General features: G+C 37.7%; 1 protein-coding gene across 5 annotated transcripts in view; it reads left to right on the top strand.

Annotated features, from left to right (window-relative positions):
* Tmem196 (transmembrane protein 196) overlaps positions 1–9,639 on the top strand; it is a 69,073-nt gene extending 59,434 nt beyond the window's left edge. For 2 of the 5 annotated variants that reach the window (XM_032908339.1, XM_032908337.1), the window contains exons 3-5: positions 3,110–3,364; positions 4,510–4,583; positions 6,885–8,205. In XM_032908339.1, coding sequence (XP_032764230.1) covers positions 3,110–3,364; positions 4,510–4,583; positions 6,885–6,891 — 336 coding nt within the window. In that variant the 3' untranslated portion in view covers positions 6,892–8,205. Of the gene's footprint in view, positions 1–3,109; positions 3,365–4,509; positions 4,584–6,884 lie in introns of all 5 variants that reach the window. The other 3 variants (XM_032908340.1, XM_032908338.1, XM_032908336.1) reach the window with 2 other exon arrangements.
* The last annotated feature ends 13,944 nt before the right edge of the window (positions 9,640–23,583 follow it).

The raw sequence follows: 23,583 nt of genomic DNA, 5'->3' as shown, positions 1-23,583 counted from the left end.
AATATCAAGAGTATAAGAGATAAGAAAAAACACCTGAAAATCTCTGGTACGCTCCTTTAGTACATGAATATTCCAACTTGAATATTTGCTGTATAGGGACCATATAGGAGACTGTGCGCAGTTTTCCACTTAGAGACTTGCAGGCAATCACCTGGGTCCTTCCAGAAGCAAATAAAGGTAAACCTTACTCTCTGGGGAATTAAACTTGTTAAATATAAATCCGGGTCTAAGGATTTTTTTTAACTGAGAAGCTAGTTTTGTAAAGCACCAAGACAGATGTGATGCTATGGTTACAGTTAATTCTTTAAGATTTATTTAATTCATGTCTATTACTGTGAGTATTCATTTAACCTTTTTCAGATGTTTATTGTACCATCATAGGACTCCGGGGTAGGCAACAGGCTCCCTGTAATCTACATGCTGAAAAGTAGACATCTTAACATTTTATAGGAGAATGGGGCCCGCCCAGTCATCCAAATCTTCCATCTTTCTCGAATTTCTTCGTGATCATATCTACTGAGGAAAGACAGAAAAAGCATCCACTGTGACATTCATGTGTAATATAATTGTTAAACTTTTAAATGAAATGGGAATTCTTTGGGAAATATATTTGTATTTGTAGTTGGCATCTATGATTCTTCCCTAACTTTTTAGGAGGGGCCTTTATTCTTTCTATACCTTTTAACTCTCGATACTTGTTATGATTGTATTGAAACAGCTTATTGGAAGGAGAAATTAAAAGAAGGCAAAAATTAATGGAAGTGATGGGAGGAGAAAGGGGTATGATTTAAGTTTTAAGGCACTTTGTGTCTTCACTGTCCTTCTAATTGGAAATTACTATGCAAATGGTAGATGTAGTTACCATGAGACCATCCATTATCTTTCTGTATTTTATGAAGTTCACTAGTATAGGTAGCTCCAAGGATTTTACACTGTACATTAAGTGTTTTACATTTCTTCTTTACTATATCTCTTCAGTCTAGAATCTCTTATCTAATGGTATTTAAAATAGTATATGATTGAGAACCTGAACACTAATTCTAACATTTTAATTCATAGGTGACAATATTCTACCAACACATAAAATGCAGTGTCATTAGAGATATTGAGAATAGCATTAACAAGAGACATGTTTATTTTAAAATAAATATTTCATCTACTTTTACAATAGCATTCATTCCCTAGTTGAATGCTAGAATGTATAATCATTCAGTATTGTCTGTGAATTAGTAAATGCCAAAATATACATTCAAGAAGCTGCAAGACAAGTGAGTATTATTTAAAATAAGATGTAACTGGTTGATTCTACTTAAATTTTGAAATACATATTGCCACTAAATTGGATGACTTTTTGATTTGGTAATCAATTTTCAATGCTATATTAAATCAGTTATACAAAGATTCTACTTCTCCATCATAAGTTCTTCAGCCCTGCTGACAGTAACCTAACATAACCACCATAAGTAAGGGAGAATTAAGTTGGAGAAATAAAACAAATATCTGGACTAATAGAAAACTGTGCCTGCCAAACTTTATTTAGTGCTGTTTCAAACATTCATTGCCTGGCCCTCACTTGGAACTTCATTCAAGAAAATTGCTTACAACACTGTTTGGATAAATTTTTTCCTCTCTCTACTCCTAAATCAGCCTACCTTCCCCCACCCCCTCCACCCCCATTGGCCATGTCATGCTTGTATGTTAAACTTCACTACACTCAAGAATATTAACACAGAATTCCTCATTATATGGAAGCTGTATCACTTAGGACCAGTAGGTACTAGATACTCAAAAAATAATTGTTGAACTCAACTAACCACTGACAACAAACAGTATCTTATAATGTAAAAATAAACACTAAAGTAAGTTATAAAACTGCTTGCCCTAAAGAATTAACACAACAGGTGAGATCAATACTGTCCAGGAAGGCCTTCTGAAAAAGTTACAACTTTTTTCTTTTAGGGGTCCAAAGAAAAAGCAAAATTACTCTCAGGAAAATGTGTCCTTGAGATAAAATGGTGAACCAATGGACAAGGCTTGGGTGGGGATAGTGCAACTGTACAAGTACAAGCTAGTCCATGCCTAGCATAAAAGGGGTCTGATGTTTTGTCTCAAGGACTAGGAAGAGAAGTGTAATAGGCTACTATATTCCAGAAAATAGAAATACGGATGGGTAATAAGTTAGTATGACCTTATAAAGATCTATTAAATCCTATAAGGTAATTTAGAGTTGCCCAATGCAGAAAAGTTATTATGAAGTTCTTTAAATAGTCAACTAAATGTACTAAGTATTCAAAGAATGTTTACTACACAGAGAGCACATGCCGCCAAGGATCCTCCTTAGGTTGAGTTAACTTCTTATCTTTATGAACAGAGACTCGTGTTAAGCCAATAGTAAGATCAACAATAAAAACCAAAGTCAATCAAACAACACTGTAATAGTTCACAGTGGTGCCAGAGAGCAAGAAAAATATTTGAACGATGCTGGGCCAGGTTATAGAAAGTCCCTAAGTTGAGAGTAATGAGAGGGAAAATAGAAGATTGAGATAAATTCCCAAAGGTCACCTAGGGAGAAAGTTATAGACACTGGGATACTTAGAGAAGACAACAGAATGAAATTGAATTTAAGTCAGAGAATCTGACCTGATCATCATTCATTCTTCCAAATCTTATTAGTGCTTCTTGCACTAATACTATTATTATTGTTGTATTACACAACATATTGTATAAATATTGCATAAATGTATAATACAATTATGTTATATTAGGAATCACACAGTTGATATCTGTTCCTCAAACAACAAGCATGTATATAGGACATGGGTATTATTTTCATCTGAATCTAGACAAAAGCTAAATTTGGTTTCCTTAAGAGTTTCATAAGATATATCATTGCTTCCATTTTGGGAGTTCTACGATGTACTTCATCAACCCTATGTCAGACTGAGTGGAGTCTGTACTGACAGGCACACCTGTTCTGCCTTCTTATAAAGAAAGAAAACACAATCTTTTCCTTGCAGGTTCAGCATCCTTGGCCTGCAGCAACATGAGGCTCTGTGTTCTGAGCCTCTCAGCCTCATCAACTTTAACTCCCTTTTCTTCTTTTTCTCAGATGATCCTCTTTTCAGCCTGCTGCATCTGTGGACTCATCGGAGGCATCCTGAATTTTCAGTTTCTTCGGGCAGTCACAAAAAAGACCTCATCCCTGTACCCACTGCATCTCGCTTCCATGTCTTTGGCGTGCATCGGCATTGGTGGCTGCACTGTCTCCTCTTGGCTCACTTGTCGTCTGGCCAGCTATGAGCAGAGGAGGATGTTCTCAGAAAGGGAACATTCCCTGCACCACTCGCATGAAATGGCTGAGAAAGTGAGTTTTTTTTTTTTCATTTTGCCTCACACTGTTGCCATGCAATAAACACTATAATCTAGGTGAATCAATTTGCAAGCTTACATGGCAATTTGTGGGATCACATTTAGTAGTTTTGACCCTATTATATTAAGAACAGGAAATTTTAATTAGTTTTCTCTGCAATTCATAAGCACAGCTATTTTCAACAGAATTTTGTAGCCTCTGTCTATTTGAAACCAAGCTCCTAAAATAGCATTTTATAAAATATTAAGCACCTTATAAATATGGATTTTTATGTATTATACTGAGGAAAAACATAAACTAAATTCAGCCTCCACTCAATAATGCCAGCTTTAGAAATCACACGAATTCTCTTTTCCAGTTCATCCTTTGTGCTTATAAGTAGATGCATTTGATTATGTAAATTGGATCCTCAAGTATAAAAGAGGCTCTTTAGTAAGACGACAGAAAGCCTTGTCTATCCGTGCGGCTATTACAACCCATATAAAGCTTCACTGAATTCTCATCTAAACTCCATGCATCTTTGGATAGCTTTCCCTGGTTTTTACAGAATGCTGCTTGCATAATTGTTTCGTGAAACCTATTAAAACAGGAAGTTATATCAGCTGCATTAAGCAGCAAACAGTATAGAAAGGTCTGTATATGTTCCTACTAACATCTGAAATTCAGTTCCTATTACTTCATCTACTCAGGAAGAGATAAACATCTGTAAAACTAACTCACTAAGATAATGGGCAAATTACACTTTGATTTATTTCTTGAAATCATAGCAATCATACAATCATAGCATAAAAGAAATAGTAGCAAGAGTTATACATTTCTCTGTCATCTTTTCAAGTTAAGAAATTCTTGTTTTATAGTTCATCTGTCTTTGTTTTTTATACTATCTATACATAAAGAGAAGAGATTCTCATTAATTACTGCAAGGGAGCAATTGTGGTCATATTTGTGTCATTCAAAATAAAACAATTGACATTATAAATAGAAGGACTTACTAGTTTTAAAATAGGTCATTAAAATAGAAGATTGTTGCATAATGTGATAGTAGCTCCTTTATATTCTGTTTTTATGCTGGTGTTATTTAGCTTTTCTTTGCATATGTTTCTTCAATATTTATTGTATAATTGTTATATTTACATTAGAGATTGAGGGCTATTGAAATAACCGACTTGCCCAGCTGCCCGGTGGTGCCCCCGACACCAGAGTTACCTACAAGGTACGCTGACTTCCAGGGAGTTACCATGTTGTAATGTTGCTACAGGAAGCACTGCCTCTATTAGAAAGCCATGGTGTCCACGGATCAGTCTGGACTGATGTGTGCTCCTCAAAGTATCAGTTTTAGAAGGGCTACTCTGAGGAGCAGACGTAAACCTACATGGCAAAATTTTATAGCTTCAAAGTTGGTTGAGTATTTCAAATATTCAGCCTTCCTCTAAGCATCCAAGCACAGTTCTGCTTGGATGAGTCACTCTTCCCTCTGCTTCATCACAATTCTGACTCAGTATCATCATTCACAGATGAGACTTTTGCGTTTAATAATAGATGAGTCTGGATAAAGACAAACTGTATTTCTATCATGCCAAAATTGCATGAATAGATAGGCAAAGTTTAACATTACTATAGTAAAATATCTGCCTGGAATTTTTCTTTTGGTAAAATTATCTGATATACATTTCCAATTCATTTCACCTATTTCCAGTTGTTAACAATAAATATTCAAGGCTCTCAGTTTAGCCAAAGAAAATAACTGGAAATGAAGAAAGTTACATTTGCAGTCCATTTAAAGGAAATATATTTATTTATAAATATCCAAGTACGCTCTTGCCCAAATTAGGAGTATAGTCTTATTAAATTGGAAATGCCAATTTGCAAATGAGACTCATCCATTTAAAACTAACTTTCACTATTATTTTCTAATGGTAATTTTACTCTGTCTGTGATTGAATGAATTTCATTAAGAATATTCTTTGAATTTATAAGATTTTAGAAATTATTTTTCTTAAAATCTTACAAAAAAGATTGATACTTTAGTTTTATGAGTCTTAGGCTTTTATAATTTGAAGTATTTTTAGGGAAAGGAAAGGCCAACTGAGATTCTTATTTCTATGTACTTACTAAGAAGTTTTCTTTCTCTTCTAGCAGGATAAATAAAATGTGCTTCATTAAATTTTATAATAATTTGGGGAATTGAGTGGTTAACTTTCTATCAATTGCTTTTTATCATATAAGCTTAACAACAACCCAATTACCCCACATTTTCAGTCTTGTTTTCCCTGTGTCATCCTTAGAAGCCTCCCCAACAGAAACAAGGTAGTAATGGGTAGCAAGCAAACGACTAAGAAAACAGCTTCACTTACGATGTTTTTGCCGCCCTTTTGAAAGTCAGCTTCTTGAAATGTAGAATTGTCAGTCTTGCATAATAGACAAATTTGCTAATAAACTATAATGCATGTACTATGACAAATGTGAATTGGCCTCTGAACTCAAGACATCTCACTGTGTAATGAAAAGCTTAATAGCACAAATACAGGACCTGGGGATGTAACCTAGATGGTAGCGTTGTTGCCCAGTATCTTGAGCATCTTGTGAACCAGGCATAGTGGCACATTCCTGGGTTTCTAAAACTCGGAATGTGGAAACCAGGGGATCAGAAATTCAAAGCCATCCCCAGATACATAGTATGTGTCTAACAAGCCTGGCTGCATAAAACCTCCCAAAATCAACCAAACAAACAAAAAACAGTCAATAAACTCTATGAATTCAAATAAACTAAGATTTCAGTATTTTCTATAGTTACAAGTGAAAGTTTTAATTTTACGTTATTTTTTGTATCTGTATATACATGTCTTACCAAGCAATTTCTCTGAGTCCTTTAAAAACGTGCCCCAAGTTTTCATTGTTGCTCTTTCACTGTGCAAGTGACAGTGTCGTTATAAACTATTTTCCTGGCTAGCCATGGCGGTTTACACCTAGAATCTCAACACCCACGAGTCTGAAGCAGAAGGATTTCAAGTTTGAACCAACTCTGAGCTACTCAGGTTTAATGCCAGCCTGGACTACATCTTGAGAACCCGTTTAAAACATAATAAAGTCTAAACACAACAACATCTTCCTCACTGCAAACATAGAGGCCCCTGGTTTTCTATAAACACCTGTGGCGCAGTGTTGATGTGCTTGACAGAGGAGCTTGGGTATTGGGAAAACCTGGTCACTTAGGCGTATTTTTTCTAGATTAGTTCCTTCCAGAAAAGAATTAAAGAAAGAGGGTGAGGGTGGGTATGTGGATAAAGTGAACTAATTTGTGTATATAAACCTAGGCTGTCACTTAAACATTTTCATGTGCTACAAGATGCCATGAAATTTCATTTCCTAAATCACAACAACAGTATCTATTCTTGTCCTCCCCCCCAAAAAAAAAATGGTTTTCAATGGCCTGTAATTTTTGTGTTTCTATCAAGCATATCAATGTCTTATTCTAAAAGTGAGTTTTAATTAATTCATGTTATTTTGATAACAGGAAGTGACAGACAACATGAGCAATGGAGCACCACAACTGATATTTAATGGAAGAGTACAATCAATGTTTTAAAGAACTGACCATTTTTCAGGTTGACCGTGAGGCAGGAGAGGCTGAAGACCTGGGAGCAGCAGTTGAAATGGTTCCTGGATTTGCTGTTATTTCTCCTGGGCGTCCACTCAATTTGGTCTCACTCACCCTTTATCCCTTTCTAGAGGGTATAAACTTTCCAGAAATGTAGCTTAGTCATCTCAGCAGAATGACCAATTATTCTGAAGAAGATTATTCCAAAAAAATGGCAAAGTGATTAATACTGTACACAAACATCATTTGACTAGCATGAGCTTTAGAATTGTAATTGCATATTTTATGAATAATTCAAAAGTAAACACATCAAGAACTAACAATAACTTATTGATGTCTTTGTTTTGAAAGACAAATGACTTCAAGTATGCTAAAATCAAGACCTCAGCAAAATGCCTTGTTGCAACAACATTGTAATTAATTTCAATTTGTGAATGAACTGTATTTCATAATTTATTTGTAAATTATAAAAAAACTAAAGCTTAAAAGATGATTTTTTAGTGAGAGAAAGAATATTAATCTGTATGATATTTTTGCACTTTTGAACAAGTGAATATTATGTAAGAAAAATAAACGTTTTCATTATGCTGTGCAAATTGATCTTCATGTTCATGAATAATTCTGAGAATAAAGCATTGTGTATACGTAGGTGTATATATACTGTAAATACAGAAAATACACACAGCATATATTTATAGCTACATGAATGTAACTAGGTAATAGGGAAGAAATTGTGGCGGTATGAGATTATTCCACTGGCTATGAGAAGGCCAGCACTCAAAGCTCTCTAAACCCGCAAGGTCACATATTTAATTCCTACTCGATCTGACAATTTTCTACTTTTTCTTAAACCAATTGTGTGGTAGATAAGCATTGTAGCTGATACATATGGAGCTGAGTGACTTGAATGTTGAAGCATGAATGTAAACTACTTAGTTGTTGGTATTTTGCTGTGACTATGATGTTTATGTAAAAGTAATTGTTAATATTGATTTATAAGCATAACTTCAATCATTTTTTCTCTAAGGTTATTCCTAATGTGCTTATTTCATAGAACTTTCAGCCAAATTAAGCTCTGTAATTGAGAAATGGTAACCCAAGGGAAGTTAACACTACCTTTGTTATACTTTACGTGTTTTATCTCCTTTGGTGATTAACATGAAGGTCATTTATTGGAAAATATATATTCGAAGTGTCTGAAGGAGTTCTCCGTATAATAAATACGAAAGATAAACTGACATTCATGTGGCTAGAGCCAATTCTTCTCTTCCACAATGGAATATTAAAATACCAACCAACAATATGTATAAAAGATCAAACATCATGGACTCTGGAGATATTTATGAAAATTAATCTCTGACAACGTACAAAGTAATATTATTTTATTTTATTTTTCATTGGATTTTTTTATTTACATCTCAAATGCTATTCCCTTTCTCAGTTTCCCAGACATAAGCCCCCATCCCATACACCTCCCCTTCTTCTGTAAGGGTGTTCCCCTCCCCAACCACCCCCTACTATTTTTTAATAAGTAACATTGCACTGTATATCTGTATTAATTCCCAAATCTAAGCAAATTTCATTTCAATTTTCTGAGTTACTAATCACAGTTAAATTGATACATTTCATGCTTGGTTTGAGAACACCGTATAATCACAAGCAAAACGTGAGTTTTCATTGTGCTAACAAAACAGCAATAATTGGGTCTAAGGTTCCATGAGACTTTGACAATGTCATCATTAAACCTTGTGATGAACTCCTTAGAAAATTCTGGCTGAACAGAAATAAATGGCCTCTGCTTCATTTTGGTTATAGTTTTGAACTCTTCCTCACTCGTTTGGATCCTTCATTGTCTGGTATATTACAAATCGTGTCCATAGATTTGATCTCAAGTAATGAATCATGATCATCACCACTCATTTCCTGCTACATGTAAGCATGATACTTGCCACTAAATATGCAAACTCTAAACTCGTAAACTCTCACACATACATGGTTATACTAAATTTATGCTGGAGGTGGCTTAATCTTTAAGGAAGAAACCAGTAACTTTAATTTTGTTAGCATTTCTCTGTAGGCATGTAAAATACAGAGTACATCAACACATTTAATGACTTTTTAATTTATTTATAAAAACACATATTAAAAATCAAAGTAGGCTATCATTTCTTTGAAAACAATTAAAAAGAGATTCAATCACTGCGGTTATCTAAATAGTTCACAGTGTGTGTGTGTGTGTGTAATCAATTTTAGACACATCTTTAAATGTGATTATTTCAAACTTGTGCTTTCTTAGCTCAAACTGGAGTGTTTACTTAGGGTATAAGGGTATTCTGAGATAAGTGGGGGAAGTTAGAAGACATTATTCAAGTAATTAAAATTTTAATTTTGACAACAAACTGACAAAGAATAAAAAAAACATGAGTGCCTCCATCATAGTTTCAGTATACATCTACCATTGAAGAAATATGATCTGATATTAAATTAGGAAAATATATGTGAAGCTTGGTGTGGAGTATGCTTTAAGTGCAAAAAGGAAAAGCTGTCACTTCTAGAAAATTTTAAAATATATTTGTATGTGTATATATGTGTTATATACACACATCTGTTTTGAAGTGGAGCATTGTATGATGACTCTTGATGTTTATGTAATAAAACCATATGCTTTGAAGCCTGAGTCTTGTTCTTTTTATGGTACAGAAAAATGGTTTCTTTCAATAAATGTGCAAAGAAACTGTTATTCTGACACTGACAAAGAGGCAGATTCCTGCCAATGTTAAAGAAGGAAGTCAGAGGCAGAGAATTATGAAACTCAGAAAGGTGATTATTTGACATAGGAAAGACTAGAAAATATTCTAAGGCAGAGAAGTTGAAGACATTAAAGATATAGAAAAATGATAATAATAAAGTAAAATCGCTACAATTCAGCAGGAAATAAGGTAAATATCATCATGGGCAATGATTGTGATTATAAGTTTTAGAAATTAAGCAATATTTAAGAGAATTCTGATGTCCAACCTGAATTTTGCCAATTATTTGCCATCACCATTTGGGATGGCTAATGACTTGCTGCAAAGACGGTTCTATATACTTCAAGTAGAGTTTCTATTGCATGTGTTTTAAATGGCATCAAACACATCAATTATTTTAACAACCAAATAACGTCTTTACAAATATTTATGTTTTTCTAGTCCAGGTAATATTACCCAATGTAGAGCCATGAAGAAAACCCTTGAGCACGATGTAGTGCAGCCAATTTTAATGTTGTCCACAGTACAGAACTGAATGGGTTAAGGCCGCACACGCACTGTCCTAAGCTACCGTGGCTTAAGTCTTCAGTGGCTTCCCCATTCTTTTCACAGTCAACCAACAATCAGTCAGTAAAACTTCTACAGGAAACAAACTCATTCACAGACTGAGAAAAAAAAACCTGGTAAATGTAGTGTGCGGCTGTCGTGGTAAAGCTTGCTTTGGAGGATGCATTTTTTTTTCTTTTAATTTGCTACTTGCATAAAGATTACACTAACTCACTAACATTCAACCTTTGACAATAATATGAGCTGTTGCTGAGCTCCTGTTTCTGAAGAAATTTCCCCTGTTTCTCCTGTGCTCGGTACTGCATTTCTGTGCTTGGGCAGGTGAAAATAACGCTACTCTGCTTTTCACTTGTGTCCTCAACAACTCAAAAATGGCATATTTTAAACCTTATATACCTAGTTTTCAAAGATTATTTAGCAAACATATTTTAGAAACTTAGGGAGACCATCTTGAGTTTCGTTTTGTTAGAACACTGTTTTCAAACAGAATTTCCAAACTTGGCATCACTCACTCTTTTTTTCTTTAAATAATCATCTTCCTGAAAACATATGTAATATTTTTGCTTGTATGACTTCCAAGAAATTAAATTACTCGAAGTCCATAAACCACAAGTGGTCAATTTACTCATCACAGAGGAAAGCAATTCAGATTGTACGCCTAATGAAAGTATACAGAGGAAGGTTTTCACTCCCTTTGCCAGAACTACACATTGAATACATGTCTGTTCTATAAATTTATTTTTCATTGTGTTGTTAAAAAGATGAAAATTGTTTCAAGATTATGGTAGTTTAATATTATGCTTATTATAGTAAAAGTAGACACATTCATTTTAAGCCTCCAAATTCTTAAAAGATGGAATTCTTAAAAGATGAAGGGCCAATTTTATTCTTTTTTACATCAGTTAAAAATCACTGATTTTGGGGTTGGGGATTTAGCTCAGTGGTAGAGCGCTTGCCTAGCAAGCGCAAGGCCCTGGGTTTGGTCCCCAGCTCCAGAAAAAAATAAAAACAAAAACAAAAAAATCACTGATTTTAAAGTTGTGCTTCATTTGTAGTTAAAGGACTCACTTCCTATTCACCCAGTGTATTTCAAGCCTTTACCCAAATTCAGCAACATTTTGCTACTGAGAATTTCTAAAACATCTCTAGAACTTAACAGAAAAATATAAAATATCATCAATATATTTGGATAACTACCAGAGATCAGCACTTATGACTACTCCTTGCTCTTGGTTCTCTTCAACATACAAGAACTGGTTTTCAGACACCACTCCATGCCATCCCAGGAATTGTTGAATGAAAGGTTTCAAGCTTGTTTTCCGATTGTGTCCAAGAAAGAAAGCAGCCGACGCCATCTTGCACAGCTTTACTGGCAAACACTTGCCCTCACTCTGGACTGTAAATAAGTCCGGGAATGACAAAGCACCTGCCTTGGTTAGAATTTGTCCACTGGACACTTTGTGGGAGGAGGAACTGCAACTGAGGAAATGACTCCGTCCAGTTGCCTTCAGGCAAGTCTGCAAGGCATTTTTCTTGATAAATGATTGCTGAGAAAAGATCCACCTAACTGGGAGTGGAATCATCCCTTCACAGGTATTTAAATGTCTTAAATGGTATTTAAAGACGCAAGCTGAGCAAGACACAGGGAGCAAACCAGGGAGCAGCACTCTTTAGCAGTCTTTGTTCCAGTTCCAGCCTCCAGGTTCCTGCCTTTAATTCCTGCTTGGACTTACCCTGATGATGGATCGAAACTGTAAGTCAAATTAACCCTGTCCTCCTCATGTTTATTTTTGCCATAGTGTTTTTATCACATCATAGAAACCTAATATAGTACAACACAGACACACACACACACACACACACACACACACACACACACACACAAACGCACACACACACACACGCACACGCACACATGCACGGACTTCTGTAAGCCCTGTTTAGAAAGATGTCTAGATGTCCAGAGCCCATATTGCTGTTCAGAGAGTTTTCATCAGCCAATCTTTTCTGTTTGCAGAGTACATTAATCGGTCCTCTTACATAAATCTCATAAAATAAAACTAAGGCTCCATGTCCTCCTGTAATAAAGTGAGTTAGTGGAGGTGATGTCAAGTTTCTAACTCATAAAATAGTGAGTAATAATAATTTTAGTTTGCTGCTATTTTCCAACAGCAAAAGGATGGTCCTGCAACTGGTGAAAATTAGCCACTTTAAGCATTATTCAAATGAGCGTTATCCATAAATACAAATCATAGTGTTCTAATGACATCATCTACTTAACATGAAGTAAGAAAAGTAAACAGACACTGTTATTTCACCCATTGGTGAGGTAATTTTTACCAATAAATCCAATCAAATCATGCAATATGTATCTATTATAGGTTTACAATGCAAACCATTCAATTCTTTCTCCTTAATGTTCTACTCTTATTTCACACCCAAATTTCTGACTTTGTGGTACTGTCTTGATATTTGGTTATAGTACCTGCATTTGAACCTTTGAATTCACCTTTGCCAACGTGATATTTTGATAGTTATCTCTCCACCCCATCTTAGTTTGAGTTTTATTGCTGTAAAGAAACACCATAACCATGGCAATTCTTATAAAGAAAAACATTTAACTGGGGCTGGCTTATACTTTTGGAAGTTTAGTCCATTGGAAGTGACTAAGCCATTACTGGGAAAGGTGCATGAGTATAATGCAGACTGCACTTCTTTTGGCAAGGCCTGATGTCAGAAGCCCTCTTGGAAAGGTTAAGGCTGGCAGGTGGCCTTCCTGGAGGTGGCCCACCATTTTGCATGGCCTATGATGCTCTGAGAAGCAAGGTTCCCAAAGAGACTTCATTTCAGGGTTGTTTCTTGAAGATGATGTGCCTTTCCTGTCATTATTACATAACCTACAGATACCTGGACATTCACCCACCCTATTGAGCCAGTTTCCTGCAGATGAACATAAAGATGAACTTTCATGAATTAATACTGCATAGATGAATGAATGGCTTTATAGAATTCCTGATTTCTCTCAAAAAATTTTAGGAAGAAAGTTTTAAGAGATGGTTTTAGTTGTTTTGCCAGAAAGATATAATAAGGTTAAAATCAAGAATAGAATGTGCCCACTCCTCACAAAATATTGAGTAAAGGCTGCATGATAAGGAATAATGTGGGCTTTCACAATTACACTGCCTTGAATTCACTATCCACATCCTTCAGTAAACTCCCCTTTTTGTAACATTTTATCTGTGAGATAGTTTTCTAATAACTCGTACCTATAAAAAGGACAGAGAAAAGAAGTAAGGTCATAGCTTGGGGGGCTCTGCCCTTTTCATCCATCCATCCATCCAAATGTGTGGGTGCATCCATTTTCCACTTCACCTGGTGTGTGTGTGTCTGTGCGAGTGACATCTTTCTTTTCCTTTTCCTCTCTGGTTCAAACAAAGTCAATAAGCCCCCTGGTCAGCAGAGAAAGGAGCACTAGCAATAAATCCTTTTATTTAATTCCCTGCTGCTAAACAACATATGTTAATGGCCAGATATTAGCACTTATTAAAACACAAGTAATACAGAGTTAATAAAGAGTTGTTTCCCCAGCAATTAATAAAATACAGAACAGTAAGAAAGAGTTAAGTTTCCCAAGTGCTTATTTAACCATCATTAAATAAAGCACAGAGAGTTATAAAGTTTAATAAAACACAGAGTTAAAGAGAAAAGAAGCCAGTGGTTTTTTTGCCATAGAATAAGAAAATGTTAAATTTCTAGAAGCCATGAGCTTCTAGCGTCCAGAGGTAGTTAACGGGGCAGGGATTATCAGTCCTTTGCTTTATCCAGTGCTGTTGGACCCCACCCAGGACCGTTCTGTAAGGCGGGGGACGCCCTCAGCAGCCTGAGGACATGGGGATACTCGTGCAGAATCTCTGGCCTTTCCTGAGAGATCCAGACTTTGGAGACTGTAAGTTCGAAACTCAAGTTGGATCATCTTTCCAGGTTTCGTTGATAATCTGTCTAGGTGTATAAACTATTGTTGTGGTTTGCCCTGGAGTTATCTGTATTTTGATGCTAATTCCACTGCTTTAAGGACAGCTGCCCAGTCCAGTACTCACGACTTACAGGACTTCACCAGAACCTTCTCCCCATTTAATTTGTAAGATACAGGTGAGGGCAGGTACAGGATAGAAGGAGGTCTGTCATTGGATGAGAAGGAAGAATGGGCAGGAGAAAAGTTTGAAGGAGGAGTAGGAGACTGGAACGGAAAGAGGAAGAGACAGGAGGGAGAAGGAGAGAAGCCATGGCAGGACAATATGGCGGGTGACGTTAGGATTCCACGTTGTACCTTTACAGGTTGTTACAAATGTTTTTAAGGGATGGATGTGTGCTGGGCTTTGCATGTTTGGGTGGGCAATTATATCTTACCAATTGGGCCAAAGGTTATTGTGTTGCGTGTGCTTTCATGTAGCGATTTAAGTGTAAGAAAACGTGCAGCGGCTGGTCTGGGCCGCCACAGAGTTGGGATGTGTGTTTCTGGCATGGAAACCTGCCTTGGGAACTAAACAGGTAGAGAGATTGCTGACGGCTCAGAGAGAGGCCTTCGGCAGTGCGGTATGGGATGGAGCAGAGTGGGTGAGAGGCTTTGGTGACTGAGAATTAAGATCCAGCAGGTATCTTGGGGCACTGGGGTGCTGGACCTAGTGGGGGATAAAAGACAACCATACTTTTTTATTTTTTATATTTTTACAACAACAAACTATTAGCAAAAACTCATTTTTATGATAAAATTATTCCTTTATATATCAGATATATTAATTTCTGTGCCCTTTTAGAGCCCTGGTTTAGCCTATTTAACGGCCAAAAGAAAGGTTTTCTTCAAATCAGAACTAAGCGTCAGTGTAGCACTACAGCCTATATGTTGCAAGGTGAGAGGAATCACAAGAAGTATGAAGAGAAAGTAGTACAAAGGGGCACGGCTACTCTCTTTCAGCCATTGGTCTACCTAACTCAAAATAGGCCATGAATCACAGCATTCAAGATATTGTAATAACTAATGTGATCTTTAGGTTATTTGCTGTCTTTTGAATTTCAGCAAGCCACCTTTTTGGTTACTGAGCAACTGGAGTGAAAGCATCTTGTGCCTGTGTAAAGGGTATTTTAAACCATTAGTTTGGAGCTTTGCTGGTAACATCGGGAAAAAGCTGTATATAAAATGCATCCTGTCTAAATTCCATTTTTATCTACTTTCTTCTTAAGACTTTCCAGTTCATCTTCTTTGGAATATTTAATGTCAAAGGCCTTTGAATTTACACCCACACAGAATCTGCAGTCAGCAAATAGCTCATTAAACTGCAACCATAAAGCCATCTTCAAAAAATGTTAAAATAATATCCTATTTTTGTTCTGCAGGGAGCTGAAGACAGATGGAAGAGAATGAGATTTCCACAGCACCTGTGTAAGTGCTAAGGGCATTTTTATATACATATCACTTGGATTTTAAAAGCTGAACAAAGGATTGGCAACTCACTTCTAGTAAGGGTAGATTATAAAGGAAATGAGGCCTTAGAAGACATATCAAGTAAGCATAATTTTTATTAAAAGATGGCAAATTTTAACAAGATATATCCGATCTTCCAGTGTAGCCACACCCCTTTGATGCATCTTCTTTAATGCTTCCCAAACTTAAAAAAGAAAGAAGGGGTGGGGAGAAACAGAGAAAGAAAGAAAGAAAGAAAGAAAGAAAGAAAGAGGCCTCAGTTGCTTGCATGCACACTGATATTCATATAGTTTACATCAATTATTTTATTTCTATTCTCTCTCATCTTTCCAGCCTCCCTCATAGTGACTGACAGAACTACTCACAAATCATGCAAGTATCTGGATCTCCATGTTGTCCTGGCTTTTCAATCTATTGTCACTTTAAACTACCCCTCTCCTCCCCTCTCCTCCCCTCTCCTCCCCTCTCCTCCCCTCTCCCCTCCTCCTCTCCCCTCTCCTCCCCTCTCCTCTCCACTCTCCCCTCTCCCTTCTCCCCTTCCCTCTCCTCTCTCTTCCCCTCTCCTCCCTGCTCTCCTCCCCCCCCCCCCCCCCCCCCCCCCCCCCCCCCCCCCCCCCCCCCCCCCCCCCCCCCCCCCCCCCCCCCCCCCCCCCCTCCCCCCCCCCCCCCCCCCTCCCCCCCCCCTCCCCCCCCCCCCCCCTCTCCTCCCCCCCCCCCTCCCCCCTCCCTCCCCTCCCTCTCCTCTCCCCTCCCTCTCCTCCCCTCTCCTCCCCCTCTCCCCTCCTCCATCTCCCTTCTCCCCTCCCTGCTCCCCTCTCCTCCCCTCTCCTCCCTTCTCCCCCCTCTCCTTCCTTCTCTCCCTCCCTCCCCTTCCCTCTCTCTGCCCCCATTTGTGTTCTTATTAGACATATTATTCTTTCTCCTAAGGGCCTAATAAGATTCATAAGAGTTCATTTTAAAGAATTCCTTAAATTGCATTTGTGTGTTAGAGACAAGGACACAGTGTAAAGATCAGACATTCAGAAATGTGGGGCATGGTGGAGAGAGATCGTTCGGAGGCTGAGATCATGAACATGAAGCAGAGGACCTGAGTTCAGCCCCCACATGTGGGGTTCATGACCTCCTATAAATTTGTTTCCAGGGGGATTCTATGTCCAACCTCCTCAGAAAGCTGCAGTTTGTTCACATATCCACCCCTAGACGTATAATAAAAACAATAATAAAAGGAAATTTAGGGTAAAGTAGCATTTAGGATAAAATGGTCACTTAGACATATAATTGTTGGAGACCATGCAAGAGAAACGGCAAAAAGCTTTGGAACTGATGGAAGGTGGCCCATTGGTTAGCACAGTCACAATGGCTGTGTCCTGAGGACTCCATGCTGCTGTGGAGCATTGCTCTGCCGGTTGCTCTTGAAGTCTTCATGTCCCTCCTAATCTGCAGGCTCCAAGGCCCTCCCTAGGCAGTGTCGTTGGCACTTACGGCAATAACGATTGATCTTTTTCAAGCATTGCTGCTGGAGCAGATCAATGACTCAACCACCACCCTTGAAAAGAACTTAGAGATGCTGGTTGTTAGGAAAGTTAGGTCAAGATGTTTTTGTTAGTGGCTCTGCTGTAGAAAATCATGGGGAACAACTTAGAAAGAACGTGGCCTCCTGACTGGCACGAGCTGGGGTGCTTTTCTTGCGAAGGCTGGGCTGGTGACCAAGGTGGTTGTTAATTTCTTAGACTCATTTTTGCACTCAGCTTGCTGATATGATTTAATAAAAAATTTGTTAATGAGTAGATGTGCACTCTGATGATTTAAGGTAGAAATGGGTGCTTTTATATTTGTGATTCTTTTAAGATTTTTAGAGATAAATAATAAAATAATCGATTTTAGAGGTTTTTTAAGACAAATAATAAAATAATATATTCTTTCTTTGTAGCCCAAATTGCAGCCTGCCAGTAAGAAAAACTGACTGAGAAAATTGCCTTGCTTGCTCACACTTTGTTAACCTATAACAAGTTGCTTAGTTACCAATGTACCTGGGTTCTTGGAAGTAATTTTTTCACCTATAATACATAAAATGTTTATTCGCGTAAAGTATTGGGTAATATACTGGTTTTTGTAATCATTCACGAGAATGTAATCAAATTGTAATTTTTGTACTACTTGAAAGATTTTGCTGGTATAGCTAAGCTGGGGGGGAGTTGTTTGAGCTTTGCTTCATCCACCAAATGTTTTGTGTGTGTGTGTGTGAGTGTGTGTGTGTGTGTGTGTGAGTGTGTGTGTGTGTGTGTATGTAAATGTATATATGTAAAATTATTGGAGCTTCCTTCATCCACTGCCTGTGTTTGAGAGAGAGACAGAGAGGGACAGAGACAGAGACAGCAGAGACAGAGAGACACAGAGAGAGAGAGACAGAGAGACAGAGACAGAGAGAAAGAATGAGATTTTCCACCCCTTTTCTCCAGCCTCAGAGAGTTTCTCTCTGGCTCAGAAAATGCCGGCCCCAGAGAATCAAGTTTTCTTCCTTCAGAGAAAAGTCTGCTGAGTGATCAACCCCAGACTCTACACCCCGCCCGCCTCGGTTTTTCTGACCTGTCAAAGCCAGTCTTTGACATATAATCTTGTCCTAAACTACTACTAAATTGCTTGTTCCGAAGAACTATGTGCAAAACCAAGCCATCAATAAACAATTATCATGAATTTTGCCAATTACTGCATTAGGCTAAAGCCAAACACAACAAATGTAGAGTTCGTGTTTGCCATCTGCTGATACATTTGTGAATTACATGAGATTAGCATCAACTAAAACGGAAGTGGTTTGAGTTTGAGTCTTTGCTTTATGTCTCTTTATTTATAAAAAAACATTGGACAAATTTTTATTTACAAATGAAAATTAGCTTGAATTTATTTTGTACATTGGAAGAGCTGTGTGTGATTTCTCAGCAAATTATAGGATGGTTTGCATAGGTGAAAATGGAATATACATGTGCTAATATAAGAATGGCACACATTTTAGAGAGATAAGGGTTTTCCTTTGTTGATGTTTACACTAATTTCTTTGTTAAAAAAGTGTATTTTGGATATTCAAATAAAAATTAAAGATTAAAATTTCAGTTAGCTATGATTTGTGTCATTAATAACATTATAATAACAAATGGGACATAATGCCCATTGTAGAATAATGCAAGAGTAACATAAATTAAAGTTCCTTGTTCTATCTAATAAACATGTAATGATTTAATAATGCTATCCTACTTTTCTGAACTTATGTAAGTTTCATAGACTTTGTTTTCACAGTTTAGCAAACTTTAATGGGTTTACATAGCAAATAGAATGAAACCATCAACTATCTACTTCTACAATTGCAATGACTGCAGTGGAATAAAGATGGTAACATATTCTTTAAAGTCACAGGTTTGTTAACTTCAGAAGTGTTATAATTAGCTGGAATATTTGTTAAAATATGTCGGACCCTCCTGGGTCCCCTGCAGTGTTTGATCCCTGCTGAGCCCTGCTGATGCAGGTAGAAGCCTTTTGTTCCTAACAAAGGAACGCCCTGGCCGGGTAGACCCGGGCAAGGGGCATAGACCCGGGCGTATACCTGGGCGATGGTTCATTCGCTCCTGTCTTTTTTGTTCTCATCTTTGTTCCTGGGACTTAGGCTGGTCTTCCTGGATTTCTCCCCAATAAATTTGGGGCATGTTTAGTCTTTTGCTCCTGAAGTTAAGTCAGGTTTTCCCACTGTGCTTCCTGGGATTTTCCACCCAGTGAACTTGGGGGTATGTATTGGGTGAATAAAGCTACAGATTTGGCATTCTTGTAATGAATGACCCAAACATGTATGTTTCTTTTTTTTTTTTTTTGGTTCTTTTTTTTCGGAGCTGGGACCGAACCCAGGGGCCTTTGCCTTCCTAGGCGCTCTAACCACTGAGCTAAATCCCCAACCCCACATGTGTGTTTTTAATCCTTCAGGTTTACGCCCAGTTCTTGGTGCCGAGTCGGTGCAGGCATTGACAAATGGAGGTCCCACGAGATGGGAAAAAGAAGGTTTTCTGACGGGTCAGCGGGAAGCTGGTGGGAAGAAGGAGGGACATATTGGGGTAAGAAAAGTCCCTCAGTGATTTGGGTGAGGTGAGTAAAACTTGTAAAAAAAAAAAAAAAGGACAAGGTAATGGTAAAGTATTTTTTGCGTGTGTGTTCCTTTTTAGAATTATGTTTTAGTCTTTGGACCCTGACTAGAGATAATTTACACCCTAGACATAGAGAGAATGGGTTTGGGAAAACTAGTCCTCCCGGACTCTCTAACGGATGCTTTGGAGAAAGAGAAGGAAAATGAGCTTAAACTTTTCCAGCGCTCTCCTAGGGACAGAAGGAAGGCGGGAGAGGTCCCACCTCTCTGCTGGCTCCTATTGGAGATGCTTATTTCTGGTCCTGGGTTCCATAGGTTGGATATCTGGGTCCCTTTGGTGGGACACCATCTAGTTTTTTCCCTCTGTGTCTATTGTCTGTCCTTTGTGCACCAAGCTGTCCATGTCTGTCAGTTTATGTCTGTGGTCTTTGTTTCTCGTTGCTTAAATGTTTTATGTTTCATGTTCAAAAGAAAAAAATGGTAAAAACTTTATCTGCCAGTCGTTCACACCTTGATTTGGTTTTAACTCATTTCAAAACGAAACAAATAAATAAAAGGCATTTCAATCAGCCCTTGGAGCCCTGCACCTGTAGCTAGGAGCCTAGGACAGCAGGAGAAGCTGCCCCGGCTGAGTGTCTGCAGGAGCCGATCTTAAAGGCGCCAGCAGCTCCTCAACTTCTATGGTAGGGAGCCGATGGCTGTTTCTCTTAGAAAAATCCCTGACTGATTATTGGACTTAGCAGTGACAAGGTGCTTCTCTTAAAACCATAGCTAGAAAAAGTAAAAATGGTGTTTGGTCTAAATATTAAAGATGCGTAACCACTTTATTTTTGTTTCTGGTTGGTTTTAATGTATAAATACGCTCTACATGTCTTGCTTATAGACTATTGGCATTTAAGTTATTGGATATGATTAAAAAATTGTAACATTGGTAACAGAAAGTTGGCTTAAAACTGGTAATGGAGCCATTCTAGACAACATGTGGCATGAGCCAACCCAGGGAAACAGGTTGCAATTTTTATCCTAGAAACCAGGCTCATAAAAGAATTTAGGGCAAAATCTCTTTGATGAGGTATGGGAGGCCGCACCATTGTGCGTTCATATGCAGGAACTGGCAGTCAAACTTTATGGCTTGAAGGACAGACTCGGTGTTTTGGAGACTGGATTTAGAGACCAGATTGTTTGTTGGAGTTGAGTTTTGCTTTCCAAAGTTGAGGTTCTGCTCTGGTGTTACAAGGAGAACTTAAAGACTGTGGTTAAGGATTGCCAGTGTTACAATGGCTAACTCACACTTAATTAAGAAAAAAATCAAACAGAAATTGTTATGGAATTTGTGAGAGCACTACAGCCTGTTTGCTTACTCAAACTGCCATTTCAAGACAGAGTTAAGAGACCGTTTTATGCCGTTTTTTACATCCCCTGATTGTGAAAGCTTTTCATTTAATGACCTTGCTTACAATTTCAGAGAGACCATGAAATGTTATCATTAAAAAATTTTACAAAAGAATGGCTAATAGCCCTATATTATGTAATTTTGTTGCCGCTTCAATACAAGAAGTTAGGACTTTGAATCCTTCATTATATAGACATTTTATTAGCTGATCCTTCTGAAGGAATTTTACTACAAACCTTTCCTCTCACAATGAGCTTTAAATTTTGGGAAGTACTTGTTGCTCCAGAAAAGATCCAATTTTCCTTTTCAATATTCAAAATTTTTTTTTTTTGTTCTTTTTTTCGGAGCTGGGGACCGAACCCAGGGCCTTGTGCTTCCTAGGCAAGCGCTCTACCACTGAGCTAAATCCCCAACCCCTCAAAATTATTTTTAAAGCTTCTAAAGATATGTTAATTGGCTACGTACCTCACCTTAAGCTTGCCACCAGAGAACTTAAGCCTTTGCTTGATATCCTCAGGGAAGATAAAATTGTTGTTGTGTTAATGCAGAATTGTAAGATAGAGTCTTGAAAGTATTTTAAAAAGGAACCTGGTGAAACATACCTTATTCCAAACAGTAATTAAATTGGTTATTACAAAATACTGATATTTGGCTGACTACATATACAAATTTTTCAGGCAAAATTGATAACTTTACTCCATGCATGCTTTTGTATTTTCTGTAAATTTGTGCATGCAGTCCATAGAAAATGTGCTTACTGTATTTATAGATGGTTCATCTAATGAACAGGCAACATATATAATTGGATCACATGTTTATTCTCTTGAGTTTCCCCTTGCTTCAGCACAGATTATTGAATTACGTGCTGTAGCCGCTGTTTTTAAAACGTTGAAAAATCAAGCTTTCAATTCATAGTCTGGTAGCCAATGTGTGGCTTATGGTTTGCAATTGATCAAATTTTTTCCCTTTTAAGATAGTGCTAACCCTCAAATTTTACAATTATTTATGTTATACAACTGATTGGAGGCAAGTTTTCTGCACGAAATCAGTGAGTGACGAATTTAGAGTGAATGTCTGACTACTCGCTGTCCTTTCAGAGCTCTGGCTCTGGCAATTGAACAAAACCGCAGACTCACACCCAGCTCTTTGGAAATGGCAATGGAGTTGATAGGAAAAAGGAAGACTCCCTTTGCTCACACTCAACTCCCGGCCTTACCCTGCCAGCTCAGGATTTCTAAGGCTGAATCTGGACAATATTTACAGGATTTGGCATTTCTAAGTAATGTTTAATGTTTAGGTAAATAAAGCTTGTGTAGGGCTAGAGAGATGGTTCAGACGTTAAGAGCACTAACCGCTTTTCCAGACTGTACTGTTCCTTTATTGGCCATTTAAGAACTCAGTCTAGATTGCCTGGACCCCTTAGCCAGGGAGGGCAATGATACCAGGCAGATTATAGGCCTCACATAGCAACAATTAGCCAAACAATCTCATTCTTTATATCACCAGAACAATAATGCTGGAGACAATAATTTGGTATATAAGTCAAATTATAAATACAAGTCCTCAGTGTCCTCAATTTCTTCCTGTATCACATAATAGTGTTAATCCTCGAGGACTTATACCTTATAAAACAGGTGTTATAAAACTTTAAAACAATATAATAGGGCTGGAGAGATGGCTCAGCGGTTAAGAGCACTGACTGCTCTTCCAGAGGTCCTGAGTTCAATTCCCAGCAACCACATGGTGGCTCACAACCATCTGTAAAGAGATCTGGTGCCCTCTTCTGGTGTATCTGAAGACAGCTACAGTGTACTTATATATAATAAATGAATAAATCTAAAAAAAATATTTAAAAAAAAACAAAACAAAACAATATAATAATAAATAAAAAAGAAGGAGTTATATCCCTGTATGCCATACAATTATTTAAATAATGCTCTTTTTACTTTAAATTTTATAATTTGGATGCCAAGGAACTCTCTGAGCGTTTATGGCACCCTCCAACTAGGCATACTTCTGCCTAGGGGAAACGGAAGGATCCACATATTGTCATATGGCATGATCCAGTTCAGGTATTTCATATGGGGAAGAGGACATATTTGTGTTTTTTCTGCAGGATATTGCAGGAGTGTGCTAGCTGCCAGAGTGGCTGATCAGACATGATGACGCTGGGAGCATGAAGATTCATCTCTTGTGGTTCGGGTCCCTAGAGTCATTCCTGTGCCCTTGGATGAAGATGGAGGATTCACCCTCACCTTGTGTCATCACAGAGATTTTGGCATCGCTGCAGTCATTGTTACTGC

Source organism: Rattus rattus, chromosome 7 (assembly GCF_011064425.1).
Source record: "Rattus rattus isolate New Zealand chromosome 7, Rrattus_CSIRO_v1, whole genome shotgun sequence".
NCBI classification, from domain to species: Eukaryota; Metazoa; Chordata; class Mammalia; order Rodentia; family Muridae; genus Rattus; species Rattus rattus.
Note: the sequence above shows the minus strand (reverse complement) of the source record. Positions and strands in the feature narration are given on the sequence as shown.